This window comes from Lathamus discolor, chromosome Z (genome assembly GCF_037157495.1).
Source record: "Lathamus discolor isolate bLatDis1 chromosome Z, bLatDis1.hap1, whole genome shotgun sequence".
NCBI lineage: Eukaryota > Metazoa > Chordata > Aves > Psittaciformes > Psittacidae > Lathamus > Lathamus discolor.
In genome coordinates, this window is record NC_088909.1 from 77319899 (window position 1) to 77333541 (window position 13643).

A 13643-nucleotide genomic window follows, 5' to 3' on the forward strand; every position below is an offset into this window, starting at 1 on the left:
ATAGGATCCTCTCTGAGATTCAACTCCTGTTTCCTTGTGGGAACAAGAACATTATTATTTATGCATGACATTTTGGGTTTGGTTTGGGGGACTTTTTTTGGGGGGGAGAGGAAGGAGGGGTTGCATTCAGGCGTTTTCATTCCCTGATGACTTCAACACATAACAACCATCTGTTCAGATGGTTCAATCCAGAACATGTTTTCAGAGCAATGAAAGAATAACAAAATGAATAGACAAAAGATGTAACACATTTTCTGGCAAACATAGCTTTGAAAACTTTTGTTAGTAAGGCAAAGAAAAAAAGAAAATATCTGTAAGGTAAAGTTCTTTTGCCTTTTCTGATAAAAATAGTACCAGTATGTGCAGAAAAAGCACGTGGAAATTATTCAGCTACATAAATAGTGTAATTTCAAATGTGCTATTGGCTCTACTTACTAGATGGTTTACAGGTAAATGGCTCCATTTCTTGAAGCTAATAAAAGTACCCATGACAAAAGATAGTTTAGACTGTTAATAGGACCAAAGGTTTCAACGGGAAAAAATAAGCCAATTAACAATTAAGCCTATTAAATGGCAGCAAGGCACCAACATCCCTAAGGGTTTATTTAACAAGACATTCTGCAAGAAGAGGTGATCAGTCATTCACAATATGCCATTCAAACATCAAGCATCATGCTAGTATCAGGGGGAGTGACACATTAGTGTATTCTGTTTTCTAAGCAAATACCCTCATTTAGTGTGGCTTTTTATATTAAAAAAAAAAAATGGAGGTTGGATGATAACAGTTGCAGAGGTAATTTCTGACCTATTTACTTATTACTCTATAATTCTCTGAAACATGCAGTTTGACAAGAGCCTGGGAGAAGTAACATCAAAATACTTCCAATGAAAAGAAATAAGATGAAATGCAATGATAAACAGGAAGAAGCTCAGAGATAAGACTGGGAGAAGTACATAGAATATCTTGAGAAATAGCAGGAAACTGCTTAGCTTGAAAGGAGAAGAGAGAAGGGAAGAAAACTGCAAAGGGTAAGACATAGCATACCAAGATAAATAAATTTGCAGTAGGACAGGAAAAGGGTTAATCACTTTGGCCTGTGGGTTATAGGTGGGGCCACTTGAGTACCTGTTAGGGAGTGTTCTTGGCTGAAGAAAAGAGCAGAGGAGGAGATTAGAAAATCCAATCCAAACCAAACCAAACAACAAACTATAAAAACAAATGAAACTTCTTTTTCTTTCCCCCCGCCCCAGAGTTGGGGAAAAGAGAATGAAATGAAGTGAAATGGTCAGAGAGTGTTGTGGGATATGCATGTTGAGAAAATAATGCTGGTCTGTAACACCACCAGAAGGGTTTAGGTGATGGAAGGCCTACCTGGGCTTCCAAATGTAGTGAAGTTATCAGGTAGGTCCTCAGCTTTGTTGTCTAGAATCACAGAAAATGGGGTGACTTTTAAACCTCCTAAGAGTTAATAAATGCTCTGGTTTTCTGTTGTTGAGGCTTTTGTTTGGTTGGTTGGTTTGGTTTGGTTTGGGGTGAGTTTGGTTTTTGTTTGTTTGTTTGTTTACTGCTGCTCTTTACTCTTCAGGGCTTACCAATTTCCTGATGTATCAACCATCCTCTTGAGACTAACTCAATGTGTTGATGTTTTGCTTGAAGGTCTGCATTTATGTGGTGTATTGGGTGCTGTTAAGGCACATGTATAATGCAGTGCAAGCAACCTGCTCTGACCTTGACCTGGCTGCACTTTCAGCAGCAGCTGGGTCAGGTTACCTCCTGAGGTCACTTCAAACCTGAAGTGTTCCCTGACTTACTGTATTATACCATTGTGAAAAGTTGTGCAGTGGCTGTGGATACCTCCATTTTAAATAGTGTCAGCCTAAGACCAGTTTGACTCCACCTGGAGCAGGAAAGATATGATATTCAAGTGTTGGGGGTTGTGCCTGTTTCTAGAGATAAAAAAATTAACTAGTCTTTCTCAGTGACATCTTTTAGGGTTCTCCCTTAGAAGCTGATAAGGGGATACACAAAATAATCCATATATAATCCATAAATTAGACATGCTACCTGTAGAAAACTAGTATGCAAATAATGTCAGTGGAGAGACACTGTAAAATCACTGGAGCCTGACTGAAAGCAAGGTGCATGAACTGCATTATGTTTTTACCAAGGGTTACTTATACAACCTGTCTTAGGTGCACGGAAGCAAGTCACATGGTAACTAAGGTAAACCACCAAAGTTCATTGTTGTGCTTTCCCTGGCTTTGAGATAAGGTGAGACTTCCCTTAGTAGTGGAAGCTTTCTTGGCGGATATTGTTCAAGATCCTGTTTATGCTGAAGTGTCTGGTAACTGCCTGATTATGACTCTTCTAGTCTGCAGGGTACTGTTTCTGGTAGTTCTGCATTTATTTTCATCACTACAGTATCTGCCACGTGCTGGTATGGTGAATGAAGGGAAATGTGGCTGACTGAAATAAATAGTGGCTTCAAGATGGCCAATGCTTTTAGATGTGGAAACACTAGGAGTTTGAAACCACTGTGGCATTCTAAAGGTGTCTAATGAAGGTGAAAGTCTAAGTACTGCATTAAAAATACTGCATCAATATATTTGTCAAAGAATTAACGCCTGTTTTCTTCTCTTCCTAAGAAAGTTCTTGAGACGTCTAATAAACAGGATTTAGATGAAGGAGCTTATTGAAGTAGAAAGCAGCAATTCCTAACTGTAAAAGCCCAGTACTTTAAGCTTTACTTAATGTATTTGTAATCTCTGCAGTTTGCAAGTACTCTGTGCCATACTACTACTTCTGTGCATACCAAGAGGTGTCTTGGAAAGGCAGCTGTCTTTTGTGTCTTCCATAAAAAGTGTACCTTGGTGTGCTTGGTTCAGTTACTTATGCCCTTTTGCGGGGGCCTGAGGCCCCAGAACATATTTCCAGGACACTGACTCTCCCTTTTTCAGTAAGTTTAAATGTTGCATTTACTTGACTAGGTGGGCTGCTCTGCAGCTTGCTAAGCTTTCCTCACTGGGTGTGGGAACACAGGCACTGGGAGCGAGAGCTAATATCACTGCCAAAGACTAAAGGTAAAACCTGAGACTTCTTATATGGCTGGATAGTGGCAAAGGACCCTGTGTGTGTGCAGGAAGGGGTAGTTGACAAGAGAATAATCTTCTAATCAATCCTGGCTTCTGCATACAACTACATGTATGCATCAATGCACTCCCATGTGTTTAACTCTAAAGGGGTTACTGCTTTTGTTAATCTCTGAAATGCTGTTTGTGAACAATGGAACTAACTCAGCTTGTGGTAAGAAACAATATTTTGATACCGGTGCCTGTTAAGAAAATGTGTTGCTTCATCTTAATTGGCAAAATTAGTGCTGACTGAAAAAAAATTGTCTAGAGGTTACAGAATAGCTGTTATAATCCATCAGGAATACACCCTCTTGTTATATCTTGATTTCATTGCAGAGTTGTGTTTTTTTGATTTTTTTTTTTATTTTTTTTTTTTTTTTTTTTGCTTAGCTGGCTTCTAACTTTCAGCAAATATTTCATAGCGTATTTAAATGGGTAGAGTCACATGCAGTTTGTACTGCTCTGAGTACTCACTGTTCTAACAGGTAGTTTATGAAACAGTACTTCTGGGACTAGGTGGGACTTGGTTTCTGCCTTGCTCACTTGCCCTGCCTCCATCAGGGAAGCTGCTAATCGTTTATTGATTGTTATCTACATTTCTTCTGTCTCTGTGAGTCTGAGACTGTGTAACCTTACTGGAATGTAGCTGCAGGAGTGCTAAGGCAACTTGCTAGGCTTCATTTACAGCAGGCCTGTACTCAAGGGCTATTTTCTAGTCCTCAAGAATACTAGGTTGGTACTAAGTATATACACAGAAGTTGATTTTATACTATCTGATCATGAGGGGTGGAATAAGACTTTTCAGCCTTGTGGGATCTGTATTTGCTCACAGAAGCTCAGAAAAAAATACTTCTTTTTCCTTAGTGTCCCATGAATTCTTAAGAGGCAAATTCCAAGTGAATAGCTATCCTGCAGAAAGAAACACTAGCAGAGCTATCAAATATCCAGGTAGTGTTAACACAGCAGTATGCAGGTGATGGCCCTGAAGATAGGGGAAAATGTAGGCAGGCTTTTCGGACTTTAATTCTACGTAGCCATGCTAGCCAGAGGGGAATGGACTCTCAACGTCTTGCCTGCTCTGTCAGATCTCACCAAAATCCTTTCAGCACATCCACAGGAATGCTCTCTGAATACTTTCTGAAAGATTAGCAATCAGTTCATAATCTTCCTAATTCTTGCTGCAGAGATACTTACATTCAAATAGATAGAAACTAGAGTTGGCTGGAACTGCAACAGGGTTCTTTTCAGAGGATTAGGACCTATTAGTTCTTGTATATGTTCCTTCAGAATTCCTGGGTTTTGTTTTGTGTAGTTTTTTACAAATGGAAAACTGAAGAGGAAGATCAGTTTGCAAGGATTTTCTTTAACACTGAAACTTCAAGGGAGAAGAGGAGGAATGATTAAACTGGTTAGATCCAGTGTGGGGATTTAGGGTGGAGTAGCTCTGAGATACCCTTTTGACTGTTATTATAATTACCTAAATGGGAACATGCCCTATGGCAGCACATCAAAGACCAACCAAAATTAGGTAATGGCTCTGCCATTCAGTAGCAATTTTAATGCCTTAGCTACTTGGGTCAGGAATGATATGACATAGTTATCTCCACCACGATTATTTTAGCATGCGTCTTGGTTCTGACCAGAGAAAACTCACTGCCTTGAATATGCCCAAAAGAGTATAAATGAGCTAAAACACTTGGCAGGGAGGAACTAATACAACAATATAAATGAAAGCTATCGATAGCTAGTCATAACGAAGTGGCATTGAACTGGCCCAGTATATTTACTGATCCTCTGACTCATGCAGTTATGCCTCCCATGCACAGAGTAACTACTCGTGACTACAAACTCCACATTGGTGTGATCTCCCCAACTTAACTCTAAAAGCCTTGGTGATCCATTAACAGTTTCTACAGGAACATAAGGAATCAGGCTAAACTTTTATTCTCTGTAGCTGGAACTGGCAGTGTGTAACTGCTTAGGTCGGTGTTTCCCACAGAGCCATAGCTGTTTCTCATCTTTAAAGATGGTGTTTCTAGAACTTGGGAGACCTTACACGTTAGCTATCCTACTCATGTACTATGTACTCCATAGTATTCTGTTACAGAATAATAGTGGTTGGAATGGAGACAATCTGCTGCTGTAAGTAAAAGGCCATCTCAAAGGGATTGCTTTGGAGCTGAAAAATAAAAAGGGAGTCATGTCTTCAACAGGGGATGATAACTTGTATGACTTTTGTGAACAGTATCAAATTCTGATGTAATGGTAACAGGTTTCAGGAGGAGCTGTGTGGGCAGACATGACTGTGCTGTGAGTCAAATACAAAGCATTTGGGTCCATCTACTGCATTTGCACTACACATTTCATGTGCTTCAGATCGGTTCTGAAATAAGTACGTTAATATCACTGGAGTATCTTCCAACAACTTGCCAGTGAAGAAACATACTTAAGTGCAGTAGGAGTATGGGAGACCAGTGTGTCTATGCCACCTTAACTAAGAAGGATGCAATCTTGCAGGACAGATGAAGGTATTCAAATTGGGTTCCCCTCCCCCTTTTACTTGGCTTAAGTGGGTAAAAACAGTAGAACAGATACAAGAGAACAGTCTACATAAAACTAATGGGGACACTTGAGTTGGTAGCCTGTTCTGAAAGCCTGTACTTCTGCCTCTGTTTAGGGGACTGAAGGACCTTCCTTATCTCTAGGCTATAATCTCAAATCTTGCAAAAACTCCTAAGACTGTATGTATCTCCTGCTTAGTTGGATCCGTTCAGTTCTCTTTTAATCTCTCATGTTCTAACCAAAGCTAGTATATCAAAACTGCATGTATTTTTAAACAGAGGCTATGACAGAGAAGTAACCTGTCGGAAGTGGAGATGCGTGTTACACAACCTCCTTCTTAGTGGAAGTTGACCTCAGATGGCAGAATACAGGAAGGGAGAAATGGTCAATTTTTAGCATTATGATGGTGTGAACTAACAATAGGATAAGGCAGGGTGTAATTTAACCGTCTCTCTTAGAGACCTGGCTGCTTTGCAAACTTTCTTCTCAAGTGGTAGTCAGCATGCTGATGGAGCAGCTCTTCCACAGGGTGCTGAAGGACTGTGGGTGCAAGCTTCTCCTGCACTTCGGATAGTGAATGCCTGGAGCAGACTAACAACACTGAACTCATTGGGTCTGCAAGCCTATGACCCCTTCAGACAAGCTCCAGGACAAAAGCAGCACAGCCTGTGCTTTCCTTCCTCTGCAGCAGCTGCCTGGGCTCCACCACAAACCAACGAGGAGGCCTGTTGGTAGTGCACAGCACAGGACACGACACCAACCGGCAGTACCGGTTCAGCTGTGCAGGGCGCCGTGCCGGGAGCCGAGGGGCCGCGGGGACCAGCTGAAGGGAGCCTCGCTGCGCTTTCGCTGGTGTAGCTGGTTGGGGGCTGCGGGCCGCAAACGCCTGTGTGACTGGACTGGGGCCACGGCCTCACCTTGTGAGGAAGCCTCGGCATGAGTTCGGGACGATGCTCCGCTTGCCCCGAGGGCCGCGCCGGCCAGCCTCAGCCTCCGCCTCCGACCGGTCCAGCAGGCCCGGCCGCTGCCAGGCGCCCCTCTCAGCCACCCCCGGCCGCGCGGCGGCGCCGGGGCCGGGCGTTAATGGACAAGAGACGGCCGGGACGCCGCACGCGACAGGTCGCGACTGGTGGGGCGGGGCCTGTGATGCAAATGAGGGGGGCGGCCGGGCCTGCGGGAGGGAGGCGGGGGGCGCGGCCCCGGCCCCGGTCCCGGTCCCACTCCGGCACGGACGAGGCGGTGGTGGCGGCGGGGCCGGGCCAGCCTGAGGCGAGCCGAGCCCAGCGGGGGCGGTCGGGAAGCGTGGGGGGCGGGTCCACCGCCGGGCGGTGGGAAGCCGGACGGGGCGCGGCGGCCGCAGTCATCCGGCGCGGCGGGCAGCGGAGCGGGAACATGGCGAGTGTAGGGAACGGCACCGAGGAGAGCGGCGGCGGTGAGGAGGTAACCGGAGGGAGGCGGCGGGAGGGTTCCGGGGACCCGGGCCAGCGCCCGGTGATCCTCTGGCGGCGCTGCGGCGGGGGGGACGCGGGCGGGGACCCCGCTGCGCCGGCATCGCCATCGTCCACCTGCCCCGCGCCGCTACCCTGCGAGGGCCAGCCGGGTACAGCCAGGGGCGGCCGCTTCCTCTGGGGGCAGGCCCGGCGGCCGGCGGGAATTGGGGAAAGTTGTCCCGCTTCCCGCACCGCTGCCGCCGCCTTCGCTTGTAATTTTCTGTTCTTCTCTTTTTTAAATCCCGTACTGTTCAACCCCGGCCGGCGGCACCGCCGCGCTCCTCTGCTGCTCCGTGCGGCTGTGCCGCGCTGCCGCTCCGGTGCGCCGCGGGCGGGAGGCGCGACCGCCGCGCATCTCCGGGGAGCAGGGCACGAGTGTGGGCAGGGGCGGCTGGCCGGGCAAGGGCGCGGGCAGGGCGGGAGGACTGGGTAGGGGGGCGGGCCGGGCAGGGGGAGCGAGCAGGGCGAAGGTGCGGGCTGGGCAGGAGGATTGGGCAGGGGGTATGGGCAGGGCGGGAGGATTGGGCAGTGGTAGCGCGCAGGGCAGTGGGAGCCGGGGGGGGGGGGGCGGCAATGGTGCGGGCAGGGCAACAGGATCGGCCGGGGGAGTGGGTTGGACAAGGGTGCGGGCAGGGCAGGAGGATTGGGCAGGAGGAGGGGGCCGGGCAGGGGGAGCGGGCAGAGCAGGGCAGGAGTGAAGGCAGGGCAGGGGGTTTGGACATGGTCGGGCAGCGGCAGCGGGCAGCACAGGAAGACTGGGTAGGGGAGCAGGCCGGGCAGTGGGAGCGCGCAGGGTAGGGTGCGGGCCGGGCAAAGGTGCAGGCAGGCAGGGCAGTGAGAGCGGGCAGGGCAGGAGTGCGGGCAGCACCGTGGTGAGCACCGCTGCCCGCTGCGCGGCTGAAAGTTGGACGCAGCTGCGCCTCCGTGTTATGCTGGACGGCAGAGGGAAGCGTTGCGGTCCGGTGGCCGGAGGGAGTTGCACGCGGTGCCTCCTTCGAGGGCCCGGGTGCGTAGGGTGTCTTCCACAGCGGAAGTTTTTGTGTCTAGGAAGTGAAATCGGGCAGAACTGTAGGTGATACAAGGTGCATGATAGAGCGGAGTTTAAACTTTCCGTGTTGTTTTGTTAAAGGTTCTTTAAACAGTCTGGACACAAGTCACTTGAAATAGTCACCTAGACGTTCAGATTTTCTCTGTGTCCTCTCAGTCCAGAAAAACACAATAGCAGAATGCAATGACAGCACCTCTCAGAAAGCTGATGGTAGTAACGGAGCTCCTAGAGCATCTTTCAAAAAGGGCACTGCAAAACTGAGGTAGTTTAACTGGAGGCTGATCTTAAACACAGCAGATCGCAGTCCCAGCATGCACATGTAGGAATATTGGCTTGATTTCTGACTGTGCAGTCTAAAATGCACAATTTTAGCATTGAGTACAATCATCAGCTTCTTCAAAAAGGTCTGTAAGGCATCCCTCCAACTAATATTCAGTGAATTAAACTTATGAATCATGCAAATGCATAATAGGTGGGGTTTTTTTAGTGACTTCGTTTATTTGCCTGTTTTGCTTTTAAACCTTGTTGTGATTAGTTTTGGAAATGCATGTAACCGCTGCCTCATTTCTGAGGTGAGGTCGTGTTTCATACAACAGGGCAGCCGACAGATTTATCTGTAGGACTTGGTGTGCTGTGTAGCTTATTTGAATCCTCGTGTTCTGTATATGGCAGTTGCAGAAGCTGCTCTTGGAGGACATAATAAAACCCTGCTTGTTCTTTTCCTTGGTTAGAGAGTGGGGTTATATCCTAGTCTGTATTTCAGCGTGCTGTGAAACTTGCTACTTCTAAGGTTACAGTGTGGAGGCACATTGTGAAGAGGATGTGAAATGCTTGAATCTCATCCTATACTGGCGTGAATCACTGCAAAATTATACAATGATCTCTGCGGGGCTGAATTTTGTTTCTGATAAAAGGAGTAGTACAAGTGAGAACAAGCTATTAACAAACTCTTTCTGCTCTCGGGAAGCAAGTAGTTGGGATTCAGGTAAAACAGGTATTTGGCAACTTGGTTGTTGCCTAGCGGCCCATGGTGAACAATAGAGAAGAATATTTTTCACTGAATTGGCTGTTAAGTGTCAGTGCTTTGTTAGAGGGGAATAAGCTGGCATGCAAACAAATATAAAGGTTGGCATAAGAGCATCTCAAATAGGCTTTATTGAGGAGGCAGCTTTGTTTGAGCAAGAAGCTGAAAGAATTTTCTCCAGATGAGCTGGAAAGAGCTCATGCTCTTTACAGAGACTTGTGCTTGATTCTCTGAAGTCTAAAACAGACCAGAGTTGGTAATGGAGCAACTTCTTGTATTTTCCTGGTGAGATTCCAGAGCTCAGGAAGGGAGGGCAGATGGTGGCTTGATCTTGGGGAAGGTCACTGCTTCTGTAACAAGTTGTCTAGACTGCCTTTGCCTACAGGTTCACCACAATCTTTTTACTAATGCACAAGATGTGATTTCAGCACTTTGTGCATGAAATAGTTGATTTTAAGTCCCTTAGCTTTGTTTCCTTAAAGCGTTTGCAGTGGTTGTCACGTCAGGAAGCCGAAATTGGGGAATGTTCCTATTAGTTTTGTTCTTAAGAGCAGCATGCATCTAAATCATGCTGTTTATGTGGAACATAGCAGGTGGAAACAGCTTCCTGATTTAAGTGGACATGCTTAGTGCTATATGAGCATAGCTTTTAGCATAGGATTTTGCTTTGCAGGGCCTTGTGAATACTTACTCATCTCTGAAGCTTTCAAGAAGGATATGTTAAGCCAGACTTTGAAGTTATTTCCTACTTAACAGGACATTGGCCAGCAAGCAGCACGCTTCTAAAATTCAAGGTTAAGGCAGCAGGTACCTGCCCCTGTTCTAGTCCCTGATGAATATTTGTGAGTTTCCGTACAGTTCTTGCAGCTCAAGGAGGTGCCAGATACAATGTTTATATCTTTTTTTTTTTTTTTTTTTTTTGCTGTTTTACCTCGCTGTGTTGCAGCTGTGGCTTTGCAGTAGGCATGGCAAGGAAGTGGTATGAAGTCTAAGTAGGTCTTTGGCTTTTTTTTTCTCAGCTAATGCAACTGTGGTAGTCCAGTGGCATTGTGTTCAGAAAGTAACAAACCCCAAACAAACCAACCAACCAACCAACAGGAATTGGAAACCTAAGCCCAAGGAGGCTGTATTAATGAGACAGTGTTTTGACTATGCTCATCTGGGAAAACAAATGGTTATTAAACTTGTGATTTTCCTGTGCCATGTTGCTTCCCAGGTGTTAATGTATGGTTATCCTCTACTAGGAAGCAGTTTCCTGGATGCTACCTGATCAGGGTGAAAGTGCCCACCTGTGGTGTGTGCAATTGTCAATTCAGGTCTTGATATTCTGTCAGCACTTAAAACACTACATGACACTGAATTCACCTAGTAAAAGTACTGGTATTCTTTTGGAACAGGTTCCAAATCTAGGATAGAGATGCTTAACTTTAAGGTCAAAATAGCACTTCCAGTCACTGCAGAGTCTTCAAGCAAAACTTTAAGCCTTCTTCTCTCCCCCCCCCCCTCCCCCGCTCCCCACTGTCTAAAGATTACTTAAAATAGTGGGCCAGATCTGCTTCCCATTAAGTTCACTCTGTGCTGCCCTGGTTTTTCAAAGTCTTAAAGCCAGCTTAATTGGTTACTTGGGGATTCCCTATCCATTAAAAAACAAAACAAACCAACCAGACAAACCAAACCCAGCCTTGGCCTTTGTACATTCAAGGGTTGTGGCCAGACAGAAAGGATCATGATCAAGAAGTATCTACATGCTAAAAAGAGGCATTGTTTGGGCACAGCCAGCCAGACTAAGGATTATACACAGATCTGAAAGTGATTTGGTGCCATTGCTGCTGTTATCTCTAAGGCTTATATTGAGGACAGCTTGGTCAATTCAGCCAATCTGTGCCTCAGTTCTAAACTAACCTATTAAGGAAAATTTAGGTTATGACAGTCTGATGATGCCTGCTGTACTCTCCTGAACTGCCCAAGCAGGGACAAACACTGTATAGGCTGGCTTTATCAGCCTGGACAGTTTATCTTTGGAGCCGATTTCAGAATGAAACCTGCATGGTCTTTAGCTCAAAAGCTGTTTAGTACTAGTTAGTACTCTGTTTATGTACTCAAGCTTTTCATCTACTGCTGCAGCAGCTGCTGCAGTTATGATAAAAAAACTTGCTAGTGGTGTACTTCTTTGCATCAGTAGCTTAATATAGTAATGTACTTTAGAATAAATTATGGAACTGTGTAGTACCAGCCATTCTTCCTTGTTTCATTGAGCACTAAGGACTCTTCACCAGTTTGCTTTGGTCATTCCAGCCTGGAGGAAGAAGTTTCTCCTCCAGAAACTCTAAGAAGCTGAAAGCAAGCCACTATGGTGCATTTTTTTCACTTAAAAAGTGAAAAATTGGTTGGGAATATGGTGTTGGGAAGGCGTACTGAGAGCACTTCATCACATGAAAGATATTTGTTTTTAAAACATCTTAATCTGACATGTATGGTTTTGTCTCTTGAAGGAGTACATCTTGCTTAGCTGAGGAACATAAAATCTGAGATAATTTTGTCAGCTTATTCTGAAGGCTTGTGCTTCGGCACATAGCTCATCTGTTTTTCCCTTTCCTTTTTGGCCTCTCCTACTGTTGGAGCACATCTGAGATGAGAACCAAGCTATTCCAGCAGCACAGATGAGAACAGCACTGTGGGCAAACTAAGCATAATTAATAATTTCTTCTTTATTAAATAAAATTAGATTGCTGTTTCTGCTTCCAAGGTTCTGAGGTTCTTTATTTCAAATAAAACTTTGGTTTACCCATGGGTGTACCTCTTGAGAGGTATTTTTCCTTGTGACCATCTATTAAGGCAAGGATGTGTATTCCAATTTTATATTACTTATATTATTCTTAGATGGCTCATTTTTATTGTTCACGTTTTTCCATTTCTTATTTGGCTTCATGGAACTTGTTTCGTTCATCCGTTTGAGCCCCTTGGTAGTGACTGAATTTGAAAGATGCGTTGGTAAGAGAAACAGTGTGGTTTAAGGCTTTATTGCTTTCCTGCAGGGGAAAAGGAAGTGTGTGTGATGTGTTCCACTTAAGCTTTCTTATTTGATGTTCACTTCAGTTAATCAGTATGCTCTTCCTCCTCAGAGTGAGGGGTATAAAATACAGGGAATATGGGAAAAGCACCTGTTGCCTCTTAGAGAGGCAGAGCTGACAGATAAACTTCTGTGAGACATAAGTACCTATGAAGTGAATTTGTAAAACTGTTTGTCTGCCTCTACTGTTTTTTGCCTCTACTTCTCATCTTCTCATTTCTGTGGTTTTGTGTTTTGTTATTCTTGTGGGTTGTTTGGGTTTTTTCCCTGAGGAGGTTGGGATAAAGTGGTGTTTATTTTGTATACAGATAGAAAAGAACTAAAACAAAAAGGAAGAGTCAGCTTTTATTCTTCAGGTTTTGGTTTTTCCTTGTACACTTTGCTGCTATTCTGTTTTGGAAAGCAGCATCTAGTATCTTTTAATGAAGCCTTTACTTAGAGCAGTGGATATTACTGTCCTTACAGGTGCCTCAGTAGTTGTAGCTAAAAGCTTGCCATCCACCATATGGAAAGACAGTTCTACTTTATATGTAAACTTAAAGGGGCATATATTGCTTCTTGTAATTCCAGTAAATCTGTGTGAGAATCATGACTTTGTGGAAGCATGTTTTGTTCTGCAAATACGTGTTTTTCCTTTGTTGGCCTTTTGGTGTTAGTATGATTGGAAAAACTTCTAAACCTCATGGGCTTAAGTCACTCTCCTAAGCTTACCTAACCGAAAGGAAAGTTTCAAATAAGCAATAAGGCTTTCTCTTCCTGTGTAGTATCAGCATAGAAGGTGGAGAAAAGGTCATAGTTGCTGGTAGAAATACAGCCCTAGAGACTACATCCATCTGGTGGGCAGTGATTTTCACACATACTGTTTTTTCTGGATTAATAGAAACAGTATTACCCTTTAGAGAGCAGAAATGATGCATCACTGCTCTCATTTTGAAAAGAGAGCAAAATCGTGCAACTGAAGACCAGAGAATCATCTTTTATGGGTGGATGTGTGCTGCTGTTGATACGTGTTCTGATTATGGCCTGGACATGTCTTAAGAGCCTTGTACCATAGGTGGTCACGTGTCTGCTTAGATGGTCTGAAATGTGAGAATTTTTGTGGGAGTGCTAAAAATTTACTGTTCTGCTAAAAAGAAATCTGGTGGCTTTCTAAGATGAGGCGATGGCATTGGTGGATAAGGGAGGAGCAACTGATGTCATCTACTAGGACTTGTGCAAAGTGTTTGACACTCCCGCATGGCATCCGTGTCTCTAAACTGGAAAGGCATGGATTTGATGGGTGGGCCACTCACTGCATAGGGAATTAGCTGGATGGTC

The 13643-nt window shown here is 45.0% G+C and overlaps 1 protein-coding gene across 1 annotated transcript in view; it reads left to right on the forward strand.

Moving 5' to 3' along the window:
* The first annotated feature begins 6936 nt into the window (after positions 1-6936).
* TTC39B (tetratricopeptide repeat domain 39B) overlaps positions 6937-13643 on the forward strand; it is a 63671-nt gene continuing 56964 nt past the window's right edge. Inside the window, exon 1 of the mRNA XM_065661391.1 lies at positions 6937-7134. Coding sequence (XP_065517463.1) covers positions 7087-7134 — 48 coding nt within the window. The 5' untranslated portion in view covers positions 6937-7086. The remainder of the gene's footprint in view (positions 7135-13643) is intronic.